This window comes from Sander lucioperca, chromosome 22 (genome assembly GCF_008315115.2).
Source record: "Sander lucioperca isolate FBNREF2018 chromosome 22, SLUC_FBN_1.2, whole genome shotgun sequence".
Taxonomy (NCBI): Eukaryota; Metazoa; Chordata; class Actinopteri; order Perciformes; family Percidae; genus Sander; species Sander lucioperca.
Genome location: NC_050194.1, coordinates 10,250,235 through 10,277,873, shown reverse-complemented (window position 1 = coordinate 10,277,873; position 27,639 = coordinate 10,250,235). Strand labels below are relative to the sequence as shown.

The window sequence follows — 27,639 nt, the reverse complement described above, 5'->3', positions numbered from 1 at the left end:
TTTTGTCTTAATGATTGAACAATATATATATATATATAAAAAAAAAAAAAAAAAAAAAGTGATGAGAGAAAATGAGGGTGGTCTGGATTACTTCATGTTTATAACCATGGAGCCGGGGTTGTTAGAACTGTGGTCACACACACACACACACACACACACACTCACACACACAACCACACACACACACACACACACACACAGAGAGGGAGAAAGGAATTAGAGAAAGCTAATGACACCTGTCTGTCCATGTTGAGCAGGAGTGTAAAGGTTAAATGTGTGTGTGTAGCTGGCTCCATTGGGGTGTGTGGTCAGGAGGGCTAGCAGACAGCAGGTGGCCACTACCAGCCCCATCTACAGCCAAACAATTTGGGCAAAGACAGTCACAACCTGGAGCTCATGCAGACCGGTAAGGCAGCAGAAGTGGTGATTTAAAGGGGGAAATGAGGGGAAATTGCATCCTCGGTCTGCAATCAGAAACTAATACCCCCTCTTCATCATGTTCCCCTCCTCTTCCAATGCATTGAATACAATTAAACTAATGACTGTATTTCTCTAAAATAACAACAATTTGACATGAGAGTTTCTCCCTCTCTGACAGCTTGGAGAGGGTGCATTGTCAATTATTCCTCGGTGTTATTTTAGTGTGGCCCGGGCTGAGGATGGAAGGGGCGTGTGTTTGATAAACAGGGCGTGGATTTGGCAGTGAGATGGGAAAGGGTAGTTGAGGGTTTCCTATAGAACCGCTGCTGCTGCTGCTGCTGCTGCTGCCAGGGAGCCGCACGGGAGCGCACAGAAGGCACGGAGCGCTGCGGGACGTTACCGTAGTTATTCACAGACACCTTTCAACTAAAACATCGCTGGGACTTGGCTCAAGTTATTTAAACATCTACAAGTTGTGCGTTGATGAGGAGTTGGCGAGAGAGAGAGTCAAAGGGCGAGTGCGATAAGCCGAGGAACATGTGGAGCTTTTTGACGCGCGGGGGCCAAGGTTTGCGCCACTTGCTGTTGTGGCACGAGCGCGGTGATTATTTAAAAAGCGTTCTCAGTTTTGAGTGACTTTTAAAGTATGCAGTCCTTTGATGTGGCATGTTTCCTGCGTTGTGTCCCCGTGCTCAGGATTGCGACTCATGGGATGTAGTAAATGGAGAGCTGCGTTCAACTTTGGACACCTGAGGGTGCAGTCCAAGCTGTCCGTCTTCTTTACCATGATCCTTCTCTTCACTTACCTCTTTTACTGCCTCAACGGATACTGTGACTCATTGCCCAGGCCAGTATATGACCAACAAAGTCATTTTCAAAACAAAATCCTCTTAAACGATGGACACGGAGCGTCGTCGCCGCAGCAGCAGCAGCTCGGCGCGTATAACGCGTCTCAGGTTGTCCGGGAACAGCTGTCGGACCTGTCGAACAGCGACGCTCCATCTAACAACATCTCTATAGCGAATAATTTCGGCAGCAAAAAGTTCCCTCAGGCCATCATCATCGGGGTGAAGAAAGGTGGCACCCGGGCTCTGCTGGAGTTCCTGCGCATCCATCCGGACGTGAGAGCCGTCGGCTCCGAGCCGCACTTTTTTGACCGCTTCTACGAGAAGGGACTGGACTGGTACAGGTAAGCAGGTTGTTTTTTTTTTGTTTTGTTTTTTTTTTAACTTAATGATACAACAAGTCATTAAATAGAATAATAATAGGCTTACATTTAATTAAAACGAGTTTTCCTGCTTTCCGCAAACGGGGAAGTGACTGAAATAGTAATGAACTGGAAGGGTCAAAGTTCAGGGCAGAAGTCATGGACGCGTGATTAAAGGTATCTGCTTACTGTCCCTTTCCAGAAGCTCCAGACTTTTCTTATTTTCTTCCTCAATATGCGTATAAACATGTACAAAGCATTTGTATCTTACATTTATTAAGCCAAGGCATTGATTTAAGATGAATTAACTCAGAAAATGTAATGATAGTATTAATGTGTTGGGTTATACATTGTAGTATAGGCCCAGTAGTGTTAATGTGCAGTAGTAAAACCAGGTCACGCAGGGCAAGTAGAAGACGGCCCCCACTACAAGTGCCCAAAAAAAGTCCCCTGTTCTTCTCTTTTTGATTATTATGAATTTCGCTCTGTACTGCAAAACGTGCATGACATATCTTTTATCTTCAATACTGAGTCACTGTATAAATGTTTTTCATAGATCCCGTCGGATGGGTTGGATGCTGAGGTGTGTGATCAGGCAGATGTACACAAAGTTCCATCTCATTTAGTTTCTTTGGAATCCGTTTGATCTTCAGACTTAAAAATGTAGAAATAAATGATACAGAATTTAAGACTACAAATTGAGAAGTGGGCAGTTTTTACACTTTTTAAGTGCCATATGTATAAATGACTTTTTGTCATACTTTTTTTTTTTTTTTTTAACCAATCTGGGGCCACAGTGGAAGAAAAGGTGGCATTTTCATGTGCTGTCGTCAGATCATTATGTATTTTCTAGTTCCCTTTTAACAGTCAATAATGAATGACGTAGGCCATAGTGACTGAGCATGATGTAACAAAAACAGCAACATTTCAAATACACTCCCCACTTACAGTATCAGTCCACATGAAGCATGTTTTTGTGCAGGCCAACACATCATCTCATGCGTGCTGTGATCAGTCCCTCTCCTCTCTTCATTAATATCCCTCAGCACCAATAAGAGGCTCTGCTGATAGCTACCAAGGATGGCAGCGTATTCAGTCCCCTGCCAATAAATTGCTGTTTATTGAGCTGACATGCTGCTTCCCTAAGTGTCCCATGTTGGTCCCCTGAGGGCCTGGCCGCTGGCCTGATCACAGAGGGAGGATGGGTTGTTGTGGATGGTGGTAGTGTGGATGACCCCGCAGTCAGGTGTTTGTTTGAGGATCAGCCGAAATGGGCTTTTGAAGGCTGACCACGATATTTCTCTTGTCACAAATAGCCTCCGTTTTAATTTTTCCAATGAAACCCAGACACATGACTTCTTCTTTTTTCCACCGGGATAGCAGCACGCAGAGAGACACGAGACTGAATTTATGGACTAAAATGTTTAAACTGATAAATGAAATGGGTGATTTTTGTTTGTTGTTGTTGCAATGTTAAGAGTGTTTTTTAGTAGCTATTGTTAGAAGAATCTTCATGTCTTGGGTGGACATGACTGCACCGAGATGAGATAGAACGTGGGATTACAGAGGAAGGATGAGTCAAAAAGATCTGGTGGAGTAAATGACGGTTTGATAAAGTGACAAGTAGAAGAGAGAGGAGAACACAGAGGTATGGCAGTAAAATGTCGGGTGAGAGGAGAAGCAGAGATCAATAGAGCCGGGTAATGATCGGTTCTCTGTGAGGCTCAGGTGGAACAGCACTAAGTGACACCAGAGATCAAAGTGTGTGTGTGTGTGTGTGTGTGTGTGTGTGTGTGTGTGTGTGTGTGTGTGTGTGTGTGTGTGTGTTAGTTCTTATTACTCAGTATGGTTTTTTTTTTTCAGGAGGAGTAGGAGGCTGTGGTTTTTCTGCTTGCATGCAAGCTATATCAACATTTCCGTTGCATGTGCGATGATACAGCAGCAGCTCAAGGCAGTTTTTAACTTTGAGTTGATGAATTACTAAAACTGTATCCCCTGGAATATTCTTAACACAGACACAAACACACGTACATTTTATCATATCATATTAAGTAGTTGTAACATCTGTAAGACAGCCGTTTTCATCACAATTAGTTTTCATAGAGGCGAAAATGCAAGAATACAGGACGAAGCGTTGAAGAAACCGACTAATTTTAGCAAACTGTTGTCTAAAGAAATGTCAGAAAATTGTGTTTAAAAAATGGATATCATCATTTCCCAGAATGCAAGATGACAGCTTCAAAATTATTTTCTTTATCCCACCATCAGTCCATAACCCAAATATATCCAGTTTACTATCATAAAAGCAGAAAATCTTCACATTGGAGAAACCGAAATTAGAGTATGTTTGGTATTTTGGCTGGTAAAATAACTGAAATGATTTATCAATAATCAAATCTTCTGTGTATCAACTAATCAATGAATTGACTTATTTTTTTTCAGCTCTAATAGACTGTTTTGGATCTTTATAACTTAATAACTCATAAAATGATGCATAAACCATCTCTAATTTCAACATTTAATATAAACCTGAAGTTGTAAAAAGTGTGTTCCTGAATGCGCATGTTTTACCCCAAACAAGCATGATTTGTTTTGAAGGAGAACTCTTTAATTATTTTTTTACTTAATGTGCCCTTTTATTATAACATTGCTGTCCTATTCTTATTCTTAGCAGATGTAAGGGGATATTTAGGGAAACTTAAGGGTTCAAGAGACTAGAACTGTGAGACTTTAGTTGTCCTTTATGTCTCTCCTGACATAACCGACAGGAAATAATCCTACAAAGCAGTAACTATAGGGTACCATGGACTACATCATAATATTAAACAATCTCAAAATAAATGTTTGAACCTTGGATCCCTATCCTCTCTAATAGTTTCCGCCCGGCTTCAGATTTAAACTCAAGTCGGACAGTAGATTTACAGAACACTGTGAATTCAGAGATTCCACTGTCTTCTCTTCAGTAAAAAGTATTGCCGTCATAACTTCCCAATCCTTTTACAGTAATACCACAATCCCATTGGACGCATGTTGTGGTCGGCATGGGTCAAAGTTCAATTTAGTTCAAATTTGGCCTGTCGGAAAAACGGCGTGGTGCTCACCACAAAGGCCTGCGTTGCCACTCTCTCCATCGGGTTTAACGGCTTTGCTTTTCACAATGCTATACGAGTACTTTTTAAAGGTATAGGGGACCGACTGCAAACAGAAACTTTAAAATGCATAACATATGATCTTCGGTGACAAAATATAATTTTTTGTGTGTGTGTGTGTGTGTGTGTGACGGTAATACCCAAACAATGACATGCATTTTCAGCTGAAGCAACACTCTTTAGGATCTGTAGTTAGTTATCTGAAAGGTGACAAAGCAGAAGTGAAAGGTGAGAAGACGAGCAACCTTTACGTGTTCATTTTATGGCTTTGTGTTGATGTTAAACTGACCTTACCTTGTACTCTCTTGGCACAGACATGATTTATTCACCTCTCTTTTTTCTCTTCTTCTCCTTTTCTCTTCTGAAGGCTTAATGAAACGTGTGTTTTTGCTCTGTCCTAATCCGCCGACAGCTCTTGTCAACACTGTGTGAATTGGACCGGTGTAATGACAGGTCAGGCATTAATATGGACAGCTCAGGGACATGCAGAGTGGCTGAGAGGGATTAGGCCCCCAGTCGCAGTTAAACAAGGCCTTATGAAGTATTATTCAGGACCCCCACCCAGCCACATCCTCATCTCGTATAGCACTGGGCTAGGATGAGCGCTTCACTATTCCTTTAGTGCTATAGGGGAAGGTTATTGTACCCAGGGGCTGTGTAGTTCTCTGGCTTAAAGACAATCAACAAGAGTCACTGGGACTTTTTTATTTTAATATGAGACAGTTGGAATTGTTCGAAGCATGTACAAGTAACATATAGTCCAGGGCATGGCCGCGTGAACTAGGGGTGTGGAGGGTGCTGCAGCACCCCCTAGCGAAAGGAGAAACTACTACAACTATAATAATAAAAAAAAAAACCACACATTTATTTTTAATACTTTGATTATTAATATAAACCTAATCCCTTTCATTACAAATTAAATGTAATACATTTTAAAATTTGGTAAGTAAGAAATAAACACATAATTTGTGATTAGAATGAATCTGCCGATTTTGCCAAGTGTCGAGGCGCGCCGTGCGCCTCTGACGCTCATTCATGAGTGGTGAAGATAGTTGTGGAAACTTTCCCGGCTGGTCAACAACAGTACAGAAGTTAGCTAGCCATGGCACAAAAGCGCATTTTGGATTTCTTTATAGATCAACCACAAGCTAAAAAGCGTAAAAGACCGGAGGCAGAAAACTCAGCAACTGTAACTGAATGAAGTAGCGACCCTGCTAGCAACAGACGACGAGGGAGCTAATCTTGTAAACCAAGCTAGCAGCACCAGGGTAGCCGCAGAGGGAACATCAACATCAACTCAGTGCTGCCAGCCTCGGGGTCACACTTTTCTGGTAGACGTTTTGGAGATGAGGATTTGTTTTTGTGTGTTATGACTGCAACACAAGGTAATAACGCTGGTTTACTATTATTATTATGCTGCAGTAAATTGGCATGATTTATCAATTGTTCAGTAACATTTCAACTGAAAGTTTATACGAATTATTGGAGATAATTGTGTTTTTTTACACTTGTGTAAAGCCTTCTTAGTCTACGTATTGGAAAACCAGAATGAGGCCACACCTATTTTTTATTATCCTACTGTATTGTTATAAAATTATTAGGTCCAGCTTAACGCGCGTTAATAACTTCTGATACATTATGCCCAATATCTTTATGCCTTTAATTTGCTATTGCTGTGCTACAAAAACTTAAGGCAGCATTTCTCTATTTCAGTGTTTGTGTCAGGACTGACTCGCTTGCTTCACTTTGATTTGATTTAATATACTGTTATTCAGTGATGTGTTGTGTTTTGTGGCTCCGTTTTTGAGCTTGTAGTAGGCATATTCTGTACCATTGTCGTAGCTTTGTGCCTATATCCTGCGTTACCCGTGCCTAGTTTGTTCTGTGTTGGATTTTGGACTTTATTCTTGTTTTTGTTTTTTCGCTTGTGGAGCGTGTACCTGTGTTCCAGTTTTATTACCGAAGCCTTAGTACTGTTTTGACACCACGAAGTGCCTTTGTTTTAATAAGTAGAGATATTTTGTCTTCATCTTGACAGTATGGGTATGAAAGAAATTTAACTTGGTTAAATAGCGATAACGGTCTATTATTTCCCGGTGTTTCAGGATCAGCAGCCCACGGCAGGCTAATTACGGTCTTGGATAGGCTATTTATATGAATTGAATCTCTATCAATAAATTGTGATGGATGCAGTTTGGTGGTTGACTTTGGCTGAAAACTTCACTCTGGAAAGTTTGTCAGCACCCCCAATTCAAAATATGTTCCCGCGGCTCTGGTCCAGGGGCTACGTGGAAAGATTGTGGAATGGGCTCAACTTACTTGAAAATAAAACTGAAACTATTGTATGATTTCATTTTTTAAACTATAGCTACGTATTGAGTCAGATGTAATCTCGCTTTGCCAGACCCTCCTTTGCAGCTCTGTGGAGGAGGGTCTGTTGTTAGGAGGGTCTGTGCTAGTCCACACAGCATTCCGTGATTGGAGAGAAACGTGCTCTGGTTTATTGGCATGTCTTTGAACCAATCACAATCGTCTTGGGCGGCACTAAGCGCCTGACAGAGCCACGGTGCCGCTGAAAAATAGCCTCGGTAGGGAACTTGTTTTGGTGGATTTCATGTGTACGTTCAAAAGTTGTTTTAGCAACAGAAAACTCAGATTGGACAGAGAGTCTAGCTAGCTGTCTGGATTTACCCTGCAGAGATCTGAGGAGCAGTTAACCATAGTCCTCATAAATCCACCGGAGTTTAAAATTCCAACACAAAGAAAGCAGTAAGGTAGCGGACATCCGGGCGAAAAGAGCGCAATCTGGCAGAATTTCCAGCAGCACCGGAGCAATCCCGGAAGTGGAACGTCGTGGATATAGAGTCAGATGTAACCTCAAGGACTGTCCTCCCAAGACAAGGACAGAATCGGCCATTTCATTCAGGTGCCAGAGCCCTCCAGCGGCCATAGGTATTGTGACTCTAGACCCTGAGGATAAAGTCGACAGAGGGATGTAGTCGGGGTGGATCGATGGCTCCACGGAACGCCTGACGTCTCCGTGAGAGACCTCTGTTCGTTTCCCGATTCCTTCCGACAGTCAACTTTGGTTTCTTTTTAAGCATGACCACAACCACTTTCTACACTTAACCCTGTAGTTATTACTGTAACCATGACAACGAAGGTCCAAAAAACCTTAACAAAGTAGTCACAGATCGCATTTTACTGAATTTGTATTTTTAAATGATTTCAAGTGACAAATAAATAAATGGATTGATTGAAGTAGTTAGCTTAAGTAATTATTAGCATCACATGACCTAACCCATCACACATAGTTGTAACAATAGTATTAATTTAGTTTAATATTGTGTTAGGTATTGACGGGCATATCTCAACATTGGCTCCCCATATGTTGTGGCTAATCAACAATCAGTCGGCACAGTAGACTTCCCTGTGCCTTCCTACTGTCCTTTCTTCCTTCCCCTTCTGCCCTACTGTCTATCCCGTACTTCCAGATATCACAGTTATAAAAATATTATTCATTTAGTGTAATCACATGTTAAGTACCCAATGATTCACATATATCAATTTGAAACAGAATCGCTGTATGTGAAGCCAACAATATCATCTGAAACCGGGCTGGAAAGTATCTCTTAAACATTTATTCTCTGACAGAGCTCTTCATCTCAAAGTCATGCATCATGTCTGTGTCTTTGAGCTCAGAGAGAGAAAGAGAGAGTGATCCTTGGCCCCTGTCCTTAGCTGGTAACCAAGTAAAACACATGGACATCCTTAAAGGAAGCATTTGGCAAATTGTTTTCGAAAAAATGCTTATATGTGGAAAAGCCTTGGCTTTGCCATCTACTGGAAACGATTGTGTGGTTTGGTGGTGGAGAATGAGGGTTTAGACAGCCATGGTGTGCAAAGTGAGTGAGTGTGAGCATATATGTGTGTGTGTGTGTGTGTGTGTGTGTGTGTGTGTGTGTGTGTGTGTGAGGTCGGAGTCATTCACACTGCTCCAGCTCTACCTGAAAGTCCGTCCGCTGCCCCCGTTCTTCTCGGCGTCGCTTCGCATTTTCTTGACACTATAAATATCCAGGAGATATAAATGTCATTTCCCGATATCGATCACCCAAAATAGGTTCTTTCTATTGATCTCTCTCTCTCTCTCTGCCTTTATCACGCTCTTGCAGCAGAGATGAATTCACTTCTGAATATTCAATCTTGTTGACAAGGAGCTGTTATTCCCTTCCACAGCTGACATTTATACCCCACAGTGTGAGTGTTGCTGGGGCTGGATTTATTGGCTTGTTCAGGTTACTCAAAGTGTGTAACGCAAAGCCACTGGACGTGTCTTCGCTCCTGTTAGCTATAGAGTCAATGTTTTTTTTCTCTCTCTTGTCTTTTAAATCTCTTTCCTCATTGACTCCTTTCTATGCCTCATAGTCTCCTCTCTCTCAGGAAGCACGTTGTATGATTCAGCTACCTACACAGGAATGTCCAGGTTTTATATCCTGTCAGACATTTCTACCAATCACGGGGGATTCTCCAGTTGAATTCCTCTGTGCTCGCATTCTTGGAAGCTGCATGTTGCAGAGTGTTTTTCAGCCTGACAAAGGGTGTTTTGGAGAAGAAGAGAGGTTTCCAGACAAGAATTTGGAAAAATGGGAAATGTACAGATCTTGCTGGAAGAAAGAAGGCTTTGTGCCTAAGACAGGGTTGAATGCTTTGCGAGTATTTGAAGCCGCATCAGCGCAGGAAGGGAAAACTAGTCGGTTATACATATGCATGAACATGAGCAGCACTATACGGCATGTCTGTCAGAGGCAATAAACATGACATGACACGTGCTGCTATTTACATGTAAAGGGATTTTTTGCCAGAATAAATATGTAAATGAAGTTGGAAAACTATAAGGATGAACTCAAACATGACTTGATAAATTGGTGTGAGACAGATATGGATTTTTACTCGGAGAAAAAAAAAAGGTCTGATCCAACTCGGTCATCAATATTTTGACAGCTCGTCATTGGTTGACCTTTCGACTCCCAGCACGCGGCGTTTCGTCCAATCAGAAGTAATGCAATCAGATGCACGGTGAGAGGACCACTGGTGTAACTCTAAACCTCACCACACTTCAATCAGTTATAGAGCGCAGGGACGGTTTGTGTCGCCCATCACTGTGGCTGGTTTCAATTTCAGCCGTCTGGGTTTTAATTCCAGACAGTCAGGCTGAGAGGCATTTAAAGAAGACTCAAGAACTGCTGTTACATACTTTTGTTTGAGCCACAAACTCATCAAAGCCTGCCTTTTCTATGTGACACAGACAGAGATCAGGATGACTGACGAGCCACCAATGTTAAATGGACCACAACAAAATGATCTTCTGTCTACTTCCTCCATCTTGTCTTGTCGATGTCGTTTGCTTTCGTTTCCTCTAAACCTCTTTTTTTCTTCTCTTTTTCTTTCTCTTTGCTTTGGGTCATCAGCCTTTTGTTTTGGATTAGTGTGCGTACAGGAAATGAGTAAAGATTATAAAGAAATTAGTAGTAAGTAAAGTAAGTAAGTACATACTCATAAGAAGACGAGGTGAAAGAGGAATAGAAAATGGGGAAAAAATGTTACACGACAGTAACAGACTAAAGTGTTGTACAGTTATTAGTACCATTTTTGTCACTTTAACTTTGTACTCCAATACATTTATTTGACTCCTATACTATAGTTACTACTTTTTCAAATGAATACTTGCAATACTGATGATCGGATAATAAAACATGATGTCCTGATCGGGGTTGTAGTGCTGCCGGAGCACACCGGAACAACTCTCTGCTACTTTTTTTTTTCTGTGAAGTGAGGAAATAGAATATTCTCCGATCGCATTATACGGTTACAATTCATATTTTTATAAAGCGCTTACGATCCAGTCATCACTAAAGCGTATGTCATGCAAGAGGGACAATAAAAACAAATGGAATGATCAAAGTTGTCATATGTCAGGTGTGTTGGTTGATTCATGACATCTGCTCATGCATTGAGTAACAACGCAAGAAAACATTCCACCTTAAAAGTTACCGGTGGCTGCCGGATATGAAATTATTTTTCAGTCTATAGCTATTACTGTAACTGTTAACTAGTAAAGATGACAAGGCAGCAACACATCCTTTCATTTAATAGTTATAGTTGACTAATATATGTAAATACTGTATGCCACCGTAGGAACAGTAGTAACATAACCTTCCAAACAAGCCACAATTTAACCGTGCGTGTGTATGTATGCATGTGCGTCATAGTTGCGTTCCGGAACTTGAACAAATAGCAGTATAGCTCTGGTCCTGATTGAGCAACACAAGGGTACATTTTTTTAAGTCTGTCTTAAAACAATACTCGCATGTTCATGTAAGAGTTATCGATCACTGTAATCATTCTGGCCACTAAAGGGATAGTTCAGATTTCTTTAAATGGGGTAGTATCAGGTACTTCCATATGTCAGTGTATTACCTACAGTAGAAGTTATTGTGTGACTTTGGTGTTTTACTGTAAAGGGTTAGTACGGATTACCAAGTCACACAGTATCACTAACTAACTAACCGATCCAGGCGGCGGTAGACCAGCAAATTAAAATAAATTGCACTGTAAAAAAAACGCGGTCTCTGTAGACAGCCCAGGCTCCACAAACTAAAACAAAAACAAATTGTGCCAACCTGCACCACGAAACATAACAAACAGTGTTCCAGCGTTCCAGCCAATAACCGACAAAGATTTGAGGGTGGGGGTTGGGGGGGTTAGTGCACGGAAGCACGGAAGGGAGGGAAGGGGGACGGGATGAGGAGGAGGGAGGAGCGAGCTTGCCTCCGTTTTGTTTGAAAATACTTCAAACGTCAACAAGAAGTAATGTCACCCAACATCGCTTAGAGCACCTTTTATACAATATCAAACTCACTTTCTCCATTTACGTCAATTACTTTGAAATGACTGTAAAGAGATAGATAACTGACAGTTACATTCATACTTACTGCTGGTTGGTTTTGATCTGGTCTGTCTGGAGAGCCACGTAATTATTGTGTGTGTGTGTGTGTGTGTGTGTGTGTGTGTGTGTGTGTGTGTTGTGTGTTGTGTGTGTGGCCGTAGACCTCTCACTGGTGTCTATCTCTGTTTAATGTCTGACTGGCTGGCTGGGTGGCTGGGGGGTCGTGAGAACCTGGCAGCCACCCTGAGAATCTGACAGAAAAAACACACCTTTCTTTGTCTGCTATAAAACCTTCCTAGAAAACTCCCATCGGTTTGACTCAACCAACTTGAACTGGTTAATTGTCAGTGATGCCTGTGTTGGCTTCGAGAGGAAATGAGATTAATTATGCCTGAAACTCTGGCACTGAGAGCTGGAGCTGAATTCGAGGACAAGCAACACATCAAACAACATGCAGTGATGGGAGGAAAACTGGAAACCGACACCAGCTCCCGCTTCATGTCCATCCAAACTTGACTGTGTCCTGTATGTTTGATGTGTGTAAACGTAGCCAAGGCCTGCTGAGTCCACTCTGATGAGTGTGATAGATGGCACTAATAGCAGACCGCTGAATGGACTGTTTCCAGTTGTAAAAGCTGTGCCTCTGCCAGCAGTTATTTCCGTTTTTAGCTTAAGACACTGCTAACAATGAGCTAAGAAACCACAAGAAGTGGCAGGCTGAAACTGCTCGCAAGTTGGTTTTCAGCATCGGACAGTATCGAGTGTTCTTATTGGTCGGGACCTGAGTAGTTGCCAGACGTGCAAAAGTCCATATTGAGTTGATTACAGTGAAGAGCTGGTTGTTTTCTGTCGCCTGTGCGAACTCAGAGAGGACGGTAAACATTAAAGTATGTACATGTTGACTCAGGTTTAATCTGCAAAATCAATCAATCTATCTATCCATCTAACTATCTATTAATTCTTGGCCAGGGCTCACTTGTAAAAGAGATTTCAATCTCAATGTGATTTTTCCCTGGTAAAATAAAGGTTAAATAAAATAAAATAATATCATATTGAAAGGTGACAATGTATCTGTGTGTATTACAAAATATGGTGAGTTCCTCCAAATATAAATAGCAACGAACGTAATATGTGTATATTTCAGAATATTCCCACTTGTCATGTACTATGTATTACATGTTATTCCATATTCCTCATAACTAAAGTATTTAAATCTAAGAAAAAACAGTGAGGTACAATCAGTATACTGTCATAGCCTAGCTGCTATGTAAGATTCTTAATATGTTTAATACATGAACATGTGCTCTGGCTGCAACAAATGTGACATTTTCTCAAATAATTGATCAATTATTTGGTCCATAAAATGTAAAAGAAATGGCCATTACATGTTCCAAGAACCCAAGTTGACATTAAGCAAGTTGCTTAAAATGAATTAAACAATGAGTCGATTATGAAAATAATTCCCAATCAATTTTCTGTCAGTCAACTATTGAGTAACTGACTAATTGCTTCAGCTTTAATGTGTTGATTTCAGGGTACATTTAAATATTTGTATCTCAAAAGACCTCTTCCTGATTCATTTTTAAATTTAAATGTCCACATACATTCATCTTACTAACAGCCCAATTATGTAACTGTGGGAAGGACGTTGTGACATCACTGGGGTCAGGATCTACCCGATCTATCTCTCCCTCCATCCTGTATTCGGTAGATCGGATGAAGGCAGGGTGGGGCCCCCGGGGCCCCCGGCAGCTCTCGGAGATAAAGCCACACAAGTAGGCCACTATGGGCCTGGCAGGAACACGACTGCAGATTTTCCCATTTGATAAGTAAGGACCGGGGGGGGGAGCAACCAGTGCGCACACACACATACTGTACACACACTTACACTCGCTCATATGGCATATACACTGTGCACTATACTATGTTACACACATTACAGGTTTACTCCATGTTCTGTCATTACAGGTTGTTACGCTATCAGAAAGATAAAATCACTGCATCCCCTCTTCCTGTTCTTCATTTTATCTTCTTTTCCTACTGTGGTAATTTTAAAGTATAAAGTTCCCTGGTAATATGTTTGATGCTCGTAATCATTGCGTTGATATGTTTGCTCTTAACTTCCCAGAGATAACTTGCCACCTAATCATAATTTATATTTGGATGATAAATAATATTATCTTTCTTGCCAAGAGTTAGATGAGAGGATTGATATCACTGTATGTCTGTATGGTAAATATAAGGTTACAGCCAGCAGCTAGTTATCTTAGCATAGCATAAAGACTGTAAATAGGGGGTGGAAAGCTAGCCTGGCTCTGTCCTAAGAACAAAATCTGCCTAACAGCTCCTCTAAGGCTTACTTTTTATGGTAACACTTTATATCTTGTTTTATGCAGTTTTATGGGGGTTATGTACGGAAAATTGCTGTTTTTACTTTTTGTATTAAACAAACAAATATAACGTGTCAGCTTTGGACAGAGCCAGGCTAGCTGTTTCCCCTGTTTTCAGTGTTTGTGCTTAGCTAAGCTAAGCGCCTGCTGGCTTCAGCTACATATTTCGCTTACAGACATGAGATTTGTATCAATCTTCTCATCTAACTCTCACCAAGAAAGCAAATAAGCATATTTGCCCACATGTCAAACATGTCCTTTAAATGAGGAATTCTAAGTAATGACAACAACACTGTCGGCGCGTCCACATGATACAAGCCTTCCGTGGTCGCGCTCCACCCCCACCCCTCCTCCACACAGTTGCTAGTAGTTTATGGAGGACACGGATGATTAAAAAACCATGATGGACTAGGTAATTATCTTCACTCGAGCTGCTGCGCGCCAAAGTCACCGGACGACATAATTTTTTAAACATAGCCATACTGAGAAATACAGAGAGAGTTGTGTGGAGCTGATAGGCTTAATTAGCTTTGTATCAACTCATTTGGCAATGGCTTGAATGTAACGGACATTCCTTGATATAAAAATGCTACGCACTAAAGCTTTAAGACAAATCATTATTGTGTTACATCAGTCAGCAAGTAAGAGATCGTTCGAACAATTGCAAGCTGTACTGAAGGTTCAAATGGCGTAAAATTAGCTTTTTTTTTTTGTTAAAATTCACACACAAAAGCACACATACACACAGACACATAGATCTCCCTCTGTCATTAGGGCTGTCCTGGTTTCTCAGAGGAAACTCTGACTGACCACTTCTCACTCACTAACGGCTCTCAGGCCCTGTGATGTCTCTATTAACCGTTACGCCTCTATTTTTCCCCTCAGCCAGACACATTCTTCATCTCTTTCCTACCGACCTACCCCAGTGATGCAAACCTCCTCTAGTAAAAATACTCCTCACCACCCCGGTGCGTCAGCCAGACGGTAACCTTCGGAGTTTATAATGGTCCGCCACACACACGCTGAAGCGAGATACAGTAACATGAGCTGTGGGCAATATGGGTTTATGTAATACAGATATTATGTAAGGGGCTGTTGGATGATATCCTGTGCCAATATTCAGTGTAGAACAGGGTATCTGCAGGTCTTGAAAAGTCTTAAAAATAAATAAAATACATAAAAATACATCAGTTCCCTCAAATAAGGCCGTGTAAGCCTGCTATAGACAGTAACATTATTTTTGATCAATCTATCAATTTTCTGCTGCTTATCTGGGTCCAGGTCACGTGAATTGTTTAATGATATTACTAGGAATTATTGTCATACAGCACTGGGAAGTACTAACACAGATGTGACATGTATGTCCATCAATTAATATACTTAATAAATGAATGTAGGCCTTATTGTCGTGACTGGCTTTCTGTTATTCTTTGACCGTAAAAATGGTATGAAATTGCATTCTATGTGGTATTTAAAAGGTTTTAAAAGTCTTAAATTTAATTGTGTTAACACTGCAGAAACCTTGTAAAAAGTTGACTCTTCATTCCTAAAATTTTGAAGTTTAGACCATTTTCATTTAAGTGTTCTTCTTTACAAGAAAAGCCTCTGAAACTGTAGGTAGTTACAAAAACTCTGCAATGAAAACCAGATGCAATTACTTATCATTAATTACTTTAACCAGAATACCTGAAAAAATAAGAAATGTCCAAGAAAGACGTTTTCCTCTATTTTTACATAGCAATGGATACATTATCAAAAAGCTAAATTTTGGCCAGAAACATCATCCACCTAATGTAATGGCCCGACTCCAACAGACACAAAGAGAAGTACTGTACTTTACCTCCTCTTTTATTGAGTTGCTTACAGTCCCCGATGACTTCTAATCAGCCCACAGAAGCTCCTCAGCCCTGTATTTGTCGTCAGTAATGACAAACCTCTCCCTCCACGCAGCAGCTTTTACACATCTTTGAACACATACAGGCAAACTGTATTTGTCGATGTGTCTTACAGTAAAATTCTTTCAGACGTGTCAAATGTATTCATAACAATCTTACTTTGAAGGATACAGTAGAGGCCAAGTGGAAGCTTTGAAATTGTAAGAGGGAGATGTAGAAAAGTGGAGAAAAAAACTGAGGTGAGGGAAGGAGAAATGGAGGGATAGAGGAAGGAAAAGAAGGGGGTAACATCGCATGTACGGGAGAGAAATCTGCACATGATGACATGTTGCATTACATGATCCCCTGTGATCCCTGGTGGTCTCGCCCTCTGAATCACAACCATCTGCCTCTGACCGTCAGGGTGGAGGAGTCCATTTCGGCGCAGTGCAGACTGGTGGGGATTAGGAGGGTCCGGGGGTCTGGCCTCGGCCCAGCAGAGCTGGTATGGATCACAGATTTCGGAGCGCCGAACCCCCGGCACCAGAGGGAAACTTCCTAACTCAGAAACACTTCCCTCATCTCCGCCCCACACACACACACACGCACGCACGCACACGCACACACACTCAAACTGAGGACTTCATTACTCCCAGATGTGGAACCATCCTGTGGTAGCTGTGTGTGTGTGTGTGTGTGTGTGTGTGTGTGTGTGTGTGTGTGTGTGTGTGTGTGTGTGTGTGTGTCCCACTAGAGAAGAGATAATAGCTACCGTGTTTTCGTACCTGCAGGTGCCCTTTTTTACTTTAAAATAAACACACACACTTGCATTTGAGAAGCACTATAGTGGGTGAACCCTTTTATGCCCTGCAAAGCCATAGAGCAATAACTACAGAATCAGTGAAGTGAATTGCAGGGATTTTCGGCTGAGTAGTACTCCCTAGAACTGATGGAATGCCCCTTTTAACAAGATCAAATTGTGTGAATTTAGTTTGAAGCCAGAAGGTGAGCCAGCAGTTACTAATACTCTGCTATGCTAGGCTAGTTACTCCTTAGCAGGACTAGTTAAACTTTAGCTGTTTTTTCTCTCAGTTGTGATTGAATTTAGCAACTGCACGTGTATCAAGATGGCAGTTCATCAAGGTTGATATTCTTCAATTACAGATAACAGCTAGTGGTAGGCAAATAAACTAATTATACCTTTAGCTAAGGCTAGCTGTGGCTATCTCGCCACTCGCTAGCTTTGACTTGATATAGCCGCAGTTTACCAAGCCAGAGTGCAGTATTGTATTTTACTGTAGTTACTGCAAATTCAAAAATGTGTTTTCACGAGAAAAAAAAACCCGTCTAACTCAATTTTAACCATGTAGTTCAGAGATCTTCAACAGGGGGTCCGGGAACCCTAGGGGGTGCTCAGAGTTTCTGCAGGGGAGGGGGGGGCACCAAATTATTGTAATTTTTGGTACGTTTTTTTCAAAAACAAAAAATTCTTAACATGAATCCAACATATTATTAGCAAATAGAAATTAATCTTTTTGTAAAAAACAAACACATTAATGATGTGCTTACTAGCCTATAGGTAAGGTAGTCACTAAGGTAGCCACCCACAGATCCAGTTAATGCTGAAGATTCCTTGTGCAACATGTATGTTTAATATTAAAATATGATTTATAAAATCATGCCAACAATTATTATTTTAATAGCTTAGTATTCTATGCACTAAAAGGGTATGTATAAAGGCTTTAGGCCGCCCACACGTTATTGTACTGTAAGTTTAATATGCAACTTAATTTTATACAATCTACCTGATCTGGCTCTCTCAGTTAATGGGTCTTTGGCTTAAAAAACGGTGAAGAGCCCTGATGTAGTTATCTCAACTTGGCTTGTAGGGCAGAAATGGAAAATGCTATTCAAACAATCTGTCTACATCACATGAAATAGCCCCTGCTTGTCACCTGACATGTTGCTTTTGTTGAGAGGCAGACGCGGGTCAGTGTACACAGCTCACTCATATTCTAGTCATAAACAGTGGCCTATTAGCCAGCCATGTTTTAAACAGGCCCTAATAAAGCTCAGCCCACCCACACAGAGCACAGTTAGAGTGTCTGGACACATTTGTATGCACAGATAAACGCACATCTGAGCACTTTCAAAGCCGACCGCATTCCCGCTCCAGATGCTAACGGTAAAGGTGTGATGAAAACAAACATCAGGTCAATAGGTTTCCCTAAACACTCTGGTATCAGATAAAAAGAACAAACACTATGTTTTCATCTTCATAAGAGAAAATGAGATTAGATGCGACTCCAGGTTAATGAGAGGATTAAGTTACTGCTGTTTTTCTCCTCTCCATCTGTGCTCTTACCTCTCATTACCTCCTTCCTTTTATTCATGCCCACTCTTTTCGTTTTCCTCTTCTTCTTCCTCTATCCCTCTGTTCCCTCCTCCCTTTAGTCCACCACTGTGTGGCCTCCTCCTGGGCTTTCTGTTGTAGCCGGGCTGTTCTGTTGATTACAGGCTAGTGGTTCAAAATGTAAACATGATGTCAATGGGAGCCCCACTCGGCCTCGAATGGAACACCATGGCTTCCATTAGACTGATTGGATGAAATCAAACATCCATTTAGTGCCATAAACACACTCGCAAACACACCGGCACTTCAGTTGTGTTTGCTTTCAGATCTGGTTGTGGGCTTCGGATGTCACTGCATTATGCAACCACAGAAAAAAACAAAAATACTGAAAATACCTTGCATATCTGGGCCCATATTGTTCTTCTGTAGTGTGTTTTTCTTTGCATTCCTTTGGATAAAAAAACAGATGATGCCAATCGAGGTTTTTCCAGTCCCTTTAAACCAGAGAGATTATTTCTGCAGCCACTGTTTTGCACTGATGCACACGAGTCATACTGGGAGAAATTCATCATAAACTAAGCACTGAGAGTCCACTGACAGTTAAATTGAGGGACCCGAGTTCATCGCAGCCAAAAATATGTTGATTAAAGGATGCAACTGTCCCTTTTGCTGTACTGGAAATACTTAATTGCTTAGGCATGTTCTCTCGGTGGTTGTTGGGAGTCAGTTTCTAAAATGTAGGAAACACAGGTAGACGAGGCAGGTAGAGCAGAAGCAGGTGAACCAAACCAGCATGCAGTTACCACAAAGTAACCTCCTAGATTGATGACACATGAGAGTACAAACCGTTCTCGTTCCCAACTCGTCAAATACCGCCACTTGGTCAGTGGCTCTCAGCGTCAGATTCAGACGCAAAAATCACCCTTTAGCCTCTGTATGGGCCGCACCGGGCAGAGCAGCAGCGTGACCACTGCGCTGTGAGATGACTTAAGGGCTGTTTTATGCTTCTGCGTCAACTCGTGACCCTTTCGGAGTTCTGCGTCGGGGTTGCTTTGCATCGCGGTGCATTTCACCGCCATAACGCTAGGGGGTGATAAGTCTGAGGTTATTTGCAAGGTGTCTGCCAGCCAGTTTATGTTATGTTAGCAAGCAAACTGCCCACAAAGTACTGCTTGCTGGCGAAGTGCTAATTTCAAAACGTTACTGACATATAGACACTTTACAAACGGATAACCCTGTCATTGTAACCAAAATTTGCAAAGCTTATGTCAGTGAACTAGCATGTTGCTACTCCCCACAGTAGGCTGCTTGAAACACCGACTATCACCACACAGGACGAGTTGACCAATCACAGTCCTTGCGGTCGGCGTCGCCTCGACGCAAAGTTACATATTTTTGGAGGTGCACGTCGAGCTACGGCGGAGGGCTCGGAGAGGGGTTCGCGGCGACGCAGAGGGGTCTGCGGGGGTACGCCGTCGATTCGACGCAGAAGCACAAAACAGCCTATAGTGTTGAGAGCAACTATGGTAGCAGGTAGTATATATGGGTCAAACAACACAGGACTTTCACCCAGGAGACCGGGGTATGTGTCCTGTTCTTGTCCCGCGTGTCACTGAAACGTACATTTTGTAACCCCATCCACGATCTTTTTCAAACCTTAACCAAGTGGATTTACCCTGCACGGTAAAAAATGACGCCAAATCAGTCCCAACCAAGTGCAAAAAATGTCACCAAAGGCACCTGACGGCATTGAATAATGACGCAAAAGGCGCTTGACCAAGCATCGTTTTTTTGACGCGCTGGGAGTGAGAATGTGTTGGAGAGTATCCAAGGCCGGAATTCCCTCTCAAAGCCAAACCTGCTCTTGGATCCAAATGAGAAATGTAGCTTTAGATTCACTTTAGAACTATGTTGCCACTCACGTCATGTGGTGACCTGAAGTAAGCCCCTGACCCACAGTCTCAGAAACTTGGCTTCAGAGCGATAGGTTGCAGCTTACGCTTTGGCCTGAAATGCTCATTGTAATACATCCCAATGTTAAGACTAGCCATAGAAACAGTATTGAGTATCCAAACTTTGCTTCCTTTGGTATTTGCTGTATTTCTCTCCATTTTTGTATAGCCCAGGCTAAACAAAGCTCAGTTTTTTTTTTTTTTTTTTTTTTTTTTTTTTTATGAATACCATAAATTGTGTATTTGGTGTTACCCTTGTAGTTTCATGCCAGGGGGACATGCAGAACTTGGATCTGACTGTGTGTGTTGGATGAAAGAGAGAGAGGGGAATGGAGTCGGCTCCATCACCACACACCAGAGCTCAGAGCCCCATAAGCCCTTCACTTAGAGTACAGACCAACCACGAAGACTAGTCTCCGACCCAACTGTCACCACATGCCTGCTGAGGAGGGAGGAGGGAAGCATGGAAATTAGCTGAGGGATCTTTCACAGTTGCAACACTGGCATTCCTCATTGCTTAGATTTCTATAACACAAAATGAGCATGAGATTTGAATCTCTTCTTTAAACTCAACAAAATGGGCTATATTTTGTGTTTTGTTTTTAAGAGAGGAAAAGTGGCAGGATATGTTTTTTTACAAATGAGGTTATTAAATTCCATTTTAGCGTTACAGTAGCATTTGAATGAAATAAAGGACACAAGACAAATAGGTTTTCCTTTCCCTTCCATTTCCCTCGTTCGTATATACAATCTGCTCTGGCACGTTATAGGGACTCTGAGTCAAGCGCAGGCTTTGGTCAGGGTTTGTTGAATTTTTAGAGGTACTACTACGTCTTCTCAGCCTCTGAGTCATCTAAGTAGGGCTAAAGATCTAAAGGAAGAGGGCAGCATGGCCTCTTAGAGCCAAAGTGCGCCTAGAATACCTCTACCACTGATGATAATAACAATCTGTGGGCCAAAGGCAACAGCCAGGATTGAATGCGAACACATGGCTACCATAAGACAATACTCACTTAACCTGTTTGTTACAGAATACCTTTGGACTTTTGCCTGTTAATTCAGTAGGAATTACTGCAGCCAAAATGTTGTGTATGTATTGCATTTGGTCTTATTTTCCTAAATCAGCAATGATAACATTGTACTCACTACATTAATTCTGGAAGGGTGGCATTTTGCTGTAACAAAATACGATGGGGCAAACAAGCAGTCAGACAATCAGACAGGTTATCAATAGCCAAATGTTTTGCCAAATCATCTAAACCACTTTATTCGGAGTTTAAAGTGTTTTTTCTTCCAAAGTTTGGCCGGGGATTTGTTTAAAAGCTGCCTGATTGTCTGACTACTCATGTTGCTTGCCTGACTTCTTTTTAGCAATATGTTCCTCAGCATCCATATGTCAGCAATGAACCCTTTTCACTGAAGACATTTTGACACCAGGAAAAGCAGAGGTGTAATTAATAAAATAATGGCTGAATTCCATGTTCTGCTTTGGTTTCAGAGTCCTGGCATTGGTCATGCTGGCTCTGTCACCCTGTCATGGCTTACGGGGACACTTGATAGAACAGAGCCATCCTTGCGTTGTAACACTGTGGTTTCCCCTACTATATGACGAGTCAAAATGTCTGTGAAAAAGGCCGACCAGCTTGGGGAGAACATTCTTTTTATTACCAATTCTAGGAAAATTACAAGAATAAGATAGGATCCTCGCTGTTATAAACCAGAGTTATTCTTAAAACTCTTAATTAGGTTTGCAAAGGGGAGTGAATTTTAAGGGAAAGTTAAGCTGGGGAATTTTGGAAACATTCAAATTTGGAAACTTTAATGGGAATTAATAGAAATTATGGGAATTACTGGAAATTTATTTGCTGGAAATGTTGGGTAATTCATACAAACTCCATCTCTATACAAACATTTTGTTTTGTAATAAGCAGACAGGCAAATGCAGTACTGTCTTCAGTCAGCTTCAATCTGCTGTAGAATGTTGGATTCTAGAAATGATCTGTGCAGTGGGTGTGGCCTCAAATAGCCCTGCAGTAGGCTAAGTAGAAGCCCAAACCATTGACCTTTAGCTTAACATATGAAGGTAGCTAGCATGCTGCCTTTGATTTACTATGGTTCGGGTTATGGTTATATGCGTGCTAGCAGCGCTGTCTATTGTTTCCAGCCTATCAAGAACAAGTGGGCTATACAATTAACACACATAGGTTAACAGCAATGGGTTAAGTATTACCTTTCCAACTTTGAAAATTCCCAGAATTTTGCAACCCTACTCTTAATCAACTCTTGTGTAGTTAAGTAGGTTACTGCTACTACTAACTGCTGTTTTTCCGTCTTTTTGATATGATAGGAAATATAATACAGAATATGTGATGGATGTTGAGGATTTGGAGTTGTTCAAAGGCACTTCAGGCAGAGCAGGGCTAACATATAATGTAGCTAACTTTAATTATTTTTCCTGTTGAGTAATTAGCAATGTAGCATAAATACCTTTTCAATGAGTAAAATGTCATGGGTCATTTATTACATTTTTCAAGCAATTTGTCGCATCAACACTCGTGATACGGATTAGCTTGTAGCTAGCTAAACAAAAGGGGAAAAGAAGGAATTAAAGTGAATAAATGTAGTACATTGAAAGTAACAACCCTGCTGTAAGACTACAAATACCAGTGGTATGACAGTAATGGGGCTATTATTTCAGTCCTGCGGGATGGTCCCCCAGCTTCAAGGACTAAAAGCAGAGAAAGAGTCCAGCCTGTTTAGGAGGAGGCAGCGGATGTGAGGAAATTACTTTCCTGAGGTTAATATAGCCATGCAGTTTTCCTACAGTAGCCGCTCACAGACTCCCTCCCAGTCTGTGCTGACATGGTCACTCCATCAGTGCCAGTAGCTAATGTCATGTTTATCTCCCTCTAATCACAGATTTAGCCAACTAATTACAAAGCAAAATCAAAAAGCCTTCAAGGCAAGTAAGGCATCATCAAAGGAATGCTATGGAATTATGAGAAAATCAAGGGAATGTATTACTTTCTTCTAATATATAGAGGGTGTTTTTGTAATAAACATACAGTATGTTGGCATTTTCTTAAGTATACTCTCATGGAATATTTTATTAATGGCAGAATTTCTTTTTCTCTGACATGCAGGAACCTGATGCCTCGTACTCTGGAGGGTCAGATCACCATGGAGAAGACGCCCAGTTACTTTATCACCAAAGAAGCCCCTCGCCGCGTCTTCTCCATGAGCCGCCACACCAAGCTCATCGTGGTGGTGCGTGACCCCGTGACCCGGGCTGTTTCTGATTACACCCAGACTCTATCCAAATCCCCCGGGCTCCCGTCCTTCCAGAGCCTGGCCTTCCGAAATGCCACCACAGGCCTCATTGACACATCTTGGAGTGCCGTGCGTATCGGCATCTACGCCAAGCACCTAGAGAACTGGCTGCGCTTCTTCCCGCTCTCACGCCTCCTCTTTGTCAGCGGCGAACGCCTTGTGACGGACCCAGCAGGCGAGATGGGCCGGGTTCAGGACTTCCTGGGACTCAAACGGGTGGTAACAGACAAGCACTTCTACTTCAACCAGACCAAAGGTTTCCCCTGCCTAAAGAAGCCCGAGGGGAGCAGCAGGCCGCGTTGCCTGGGGAAGTCAAAGGGCAGGCCCCATCCCCAGATCTCCTCTGAGGTCCTGCATAGACTCAGAGACTTCTACAGACCCTTCAATCTAAAGTTTTACCAAATGACCGGCCACAATTTTGGTTGGGACTGAACGGCTACTCGCCAAAGTTCTTCCAAACTGTTAGTAGCATTGTTGTTCAGCCAACTGCCAAAACCAGCCAGGTATATCTCGAAGAAATTCAGTGTTACCAAAGCTTTTACTCTGCAACATATGCATTTCCTTCATTTCTTAAGCTATGAAAGCACCTGCCTTCCTCCAGATCGATAACAGCCATCCATGCTAACACAGTTTGTGAGAGCTTCAATCCATTTGAGTCACTTTAGCAAACAATGCTAAAATAAAGCTTGTGAAAAGCGCTGGTTGCTGCAGCAATGTGATGGGCGCAAGCCGGATTGAAGCATACTTGCACTTGGCACCCCCGAGTGCCAGAAGTATGCTAAGCTCTCATTGCTGTCCAGAACACTTAACAGCACAGCCTCTATGTTGAAAATTACACCAGAAATATGCCAACACTGCAAAGAGATGCCTAAAGTTAAACCAAATGGCAAAAGAGTAACAAGCCTCGACAGCCTGGCAAAGCTAAGATAAACCAAATGACATATTGGAGCTTTGAGAGTGACACGACACGGGAGCTCTGCTAAAAAAAACAACAACACAGACTGCAAGGAAAGAAGCAAAGGGTTTTGAATTATGCACAATGGCACAATCAAAATAAATGTAAAAGTGGGATTTTGAGACAAATAAATTGTTCACAATCATTTAATTTCCATCAGCGTTGTACAGTTCGCCTCTGTCATGTTTACCGTGTATGCAGTTATTTTTTCTTCAGTTCTTTTAATGCAAGCTCCTTTTCTGGGCTATCTTTAATAAAAAATGAAAATGTAGCATATGCAGGAGGATACCTGGTACTGGTGAAAAAAGAAATGTAAAATACAGTCCACTATGTGCTGTAAATTTGCTGTTATTTATGTTGCCAATACAACGCTTGTATAAAATGTTCTCTACAGACGACACCTGTACATCTGTGATTGTTTTCTACTTCATTTAAACAACACTCACCTCCACAAACGGTACTTACATGCAACTGTATATTTCTGAAAGCTTAATTTATAAGATGACAAACTATTGTTAAGATGTTTTCTCTAAGACTTTTGTATTTGAAATTCAGCTGGAAGTTCTGACTAAAACTTGTATTCTGAAACATGTGTTTTGGGCTCATTTTGGCTCTGCATTTCTGAGAGGCACTTAGTTCATCCTCTTTGTATTTATTCCAAACAAACCGATGTTGCTGCTGCCGGGAATCTAAAATACATCTGTTTAGCAGATGATTTTTTTTTTTTTTTGAAAGCGACCTACAAGACATCGGATTATTAGAAAAGAAAATGGAACTAATCACTGTTGCGTGATTTTAAGCTGATATTTATTTACAGTGCTATAAAATGCAATGGATTGTTACTTTAAAGTTTAGTCTTTGCGTATTTATAAAAGCAAGTGTTAAGTTCACAAACAGCATGACTAAAGAGGTTATTTAAGGATTTTAATGAATAAAGAACATTATTCACATCAACAGTTGAAGCAAGAGCCAGGGACGGATTGGGACCAAAAATCGTCCCTGGCATATTGGCCCAGACCGGCCCACCACATAAGATCACAAATACCACCTGTCCTTGCGCTCCCCTGAATATGTATACCAACTCCTACTCCTTAAAACTACTAACGCCATGTATTGAGTAAGCAAAAATCAGTGAGAGTTGACACGGCTTTCACAATAATACAACGGATCATCATCATATATTAAACATTTTTGTACTTACTTTTACTTAGCCGGGAAGATATAAAAGAACTAGCTTAAAGGTCAACTGATTCTTGTTAACTAGCTGCTCCGACCTTTTGTAACACTGACATTATGGCTTTCATTAGCCAAACTAATGAAATCATACGGTATAGCATGCCTACTTTTATTGTTTATTGGTTTGTCTTGTTTTATAAAGGGAGTTTTAAGGGGAGTTCTGCTTACCGCAGGTTCTACCCTCACTCCCTCACCTCTGTCCCTCTCCTCCTGAGTCTCCTACAGCCACGGGAGGTGATGAAGGTCCTGCTACTGCCGAAAACATGTCTGTCTCTGCACCTCCTTTGCGTTTCTTCTCCATGATCTTTTATCACTATTCTAGCCTGGCAGATGCACACTGAAACTGCATGCAGGCAGAAATCCCAAAGAGGGTGCTGTTTAAAGATATGATTGGGCTAGTCCAGTGTCAATTAAGAAAACAACCAATGGGCCGCTGAGCTACGTGTTTCATGGGCCGCGTCTGTCAGGGAAAAAAAACCTAGCCTATGTGATATTTTGAAGTGTTTTGGGCCAGCCCAGTGTCAAGTGAAAAAACAATGGGCCGCCGATCTAGACCTACCACTTTTATGGGTTGGTTCATGGGCCGGGCAAAAAAAAAAAATTAAATAAAAAAAAATGAAATAAGTGTCGGCGGTTGGCCAAAAAAACACGTCAGCCCACCGAGAAAGTGTATGCCAGATGGCCAGTCCGCCCTTGTCAAGAGCCAGCAGCCAGGTAGCTTAGCTTAGCATAAAGACTGGAAAAAGTTTGCCTGGCTCTCTACCAAGGCAACAAAATCTGCCAACCAGCACCTAAATGTCAGGCAGGGCTGCTAATTGGGCTACTTTTGAAGTGTTGCTGCGCGTTGAATTTTTTTGTCCGCTGGTTGGGTAGACCAAACGCACAGCGCACAGCACCGGGTCCTGCCTCTCTAGCGAAGGTGGCAAACGGACTAGTAAGCAGTTTACAACTAGCGGACCGATAACGGAGGACAACTGAGCTAGCAAAGCTACAGCAACAGGTTAGTTTTGGGTCAGTGAAATGCTGTACAGAGCTATATTAATTTATTAATGTTAACATACTGTCTGTATCTATTTACACAAGACACATTGAGGACCAAGGTGAACTAATGTTTAGAGAAAACTGCTTTTAATGCTGGTACACTAAACATTTATGGTGTTACTTTGTAGATATTACAATACATTTGGCAACTCTAGTAATGCTGTTTAAAGCTTAGATCCGACCCTACCCGAGCCCGTGCACATTGTGTCCGAGCCCGGCCCGGCCTGACACATTAACTGTAATTATGAGCCCGAGCCCGATTTAAACCCGACAATGTTTTAATACGTGGGCCGTTATAACTGACGTTCTCAACTACAATTCCGAGTTGTTTGAACTGCAGAAATTTGTTTAGAAGGGGTATGCTTGGAGAAGTAACAAAAGAGGACATTGAAGGATGACTATCATCTTTTCTGCCATGGCAAGCCTGCTTCATGTGTCTGTTCATCGTCGAAGTCCCCGTTTTTTCGCTGTCATAGGCGAGCAGCGTGCCGCACTTAATGCACTCGACAAAGCCAACACGTTGTCACTGCCCACGACTTGTTTAAAATGGTTCCATACCTCCGACTTTCCTCCAAACTTGCTCAAAGTTAATTCTCCTGTTTTTCTTTTTTTCTTTTCATCTTCAAGCTCCATGTTGCACTTAAACTACACAATACAGCACAGCAGGCCCCGAGTGATGCCTGCGAGTGGAGGAGACGCTGCGCATGATTATGGCATAGCTTTCTCCCCACGCTCAGGCAGAGAATCTAATCTCTAATGCTGTTGGACTTTTAAAGCAGTGTATAT

At 41.8% G+C, this 27,639-nt stretch overlaps 1 protein-coding gene across 1 annotated transcript; it reads left to right on the top strand.

Annotated features, from left to right (window-relative positions):
* The first annotated feature begins 400 nt into the window (after positions 1-400).
* si:dkey-121b10.7 (heparan sulfate glucosamine 3-O-sulfotransferase 6) lies at positions 401-24,982 on the top strand. Its single transcript, XM_031291227.2, has 2 exons — positions 401-1,609; positions 23,435-24,982. Exons 1-2 carry the CDS (start codon positions 1,080-1,082, stop codon positions 24,051-24,053), a joined length of 1,149 nt encoding a protein of 382 aa, XP_031147087.1. The 5' UTR covers positions 401-1,079; the 3' UTR covers positions 24,054-24,982.
* The last annotated feature ends 2,657 nt before the right edge of the window (positions 24,983-27,639 follow it).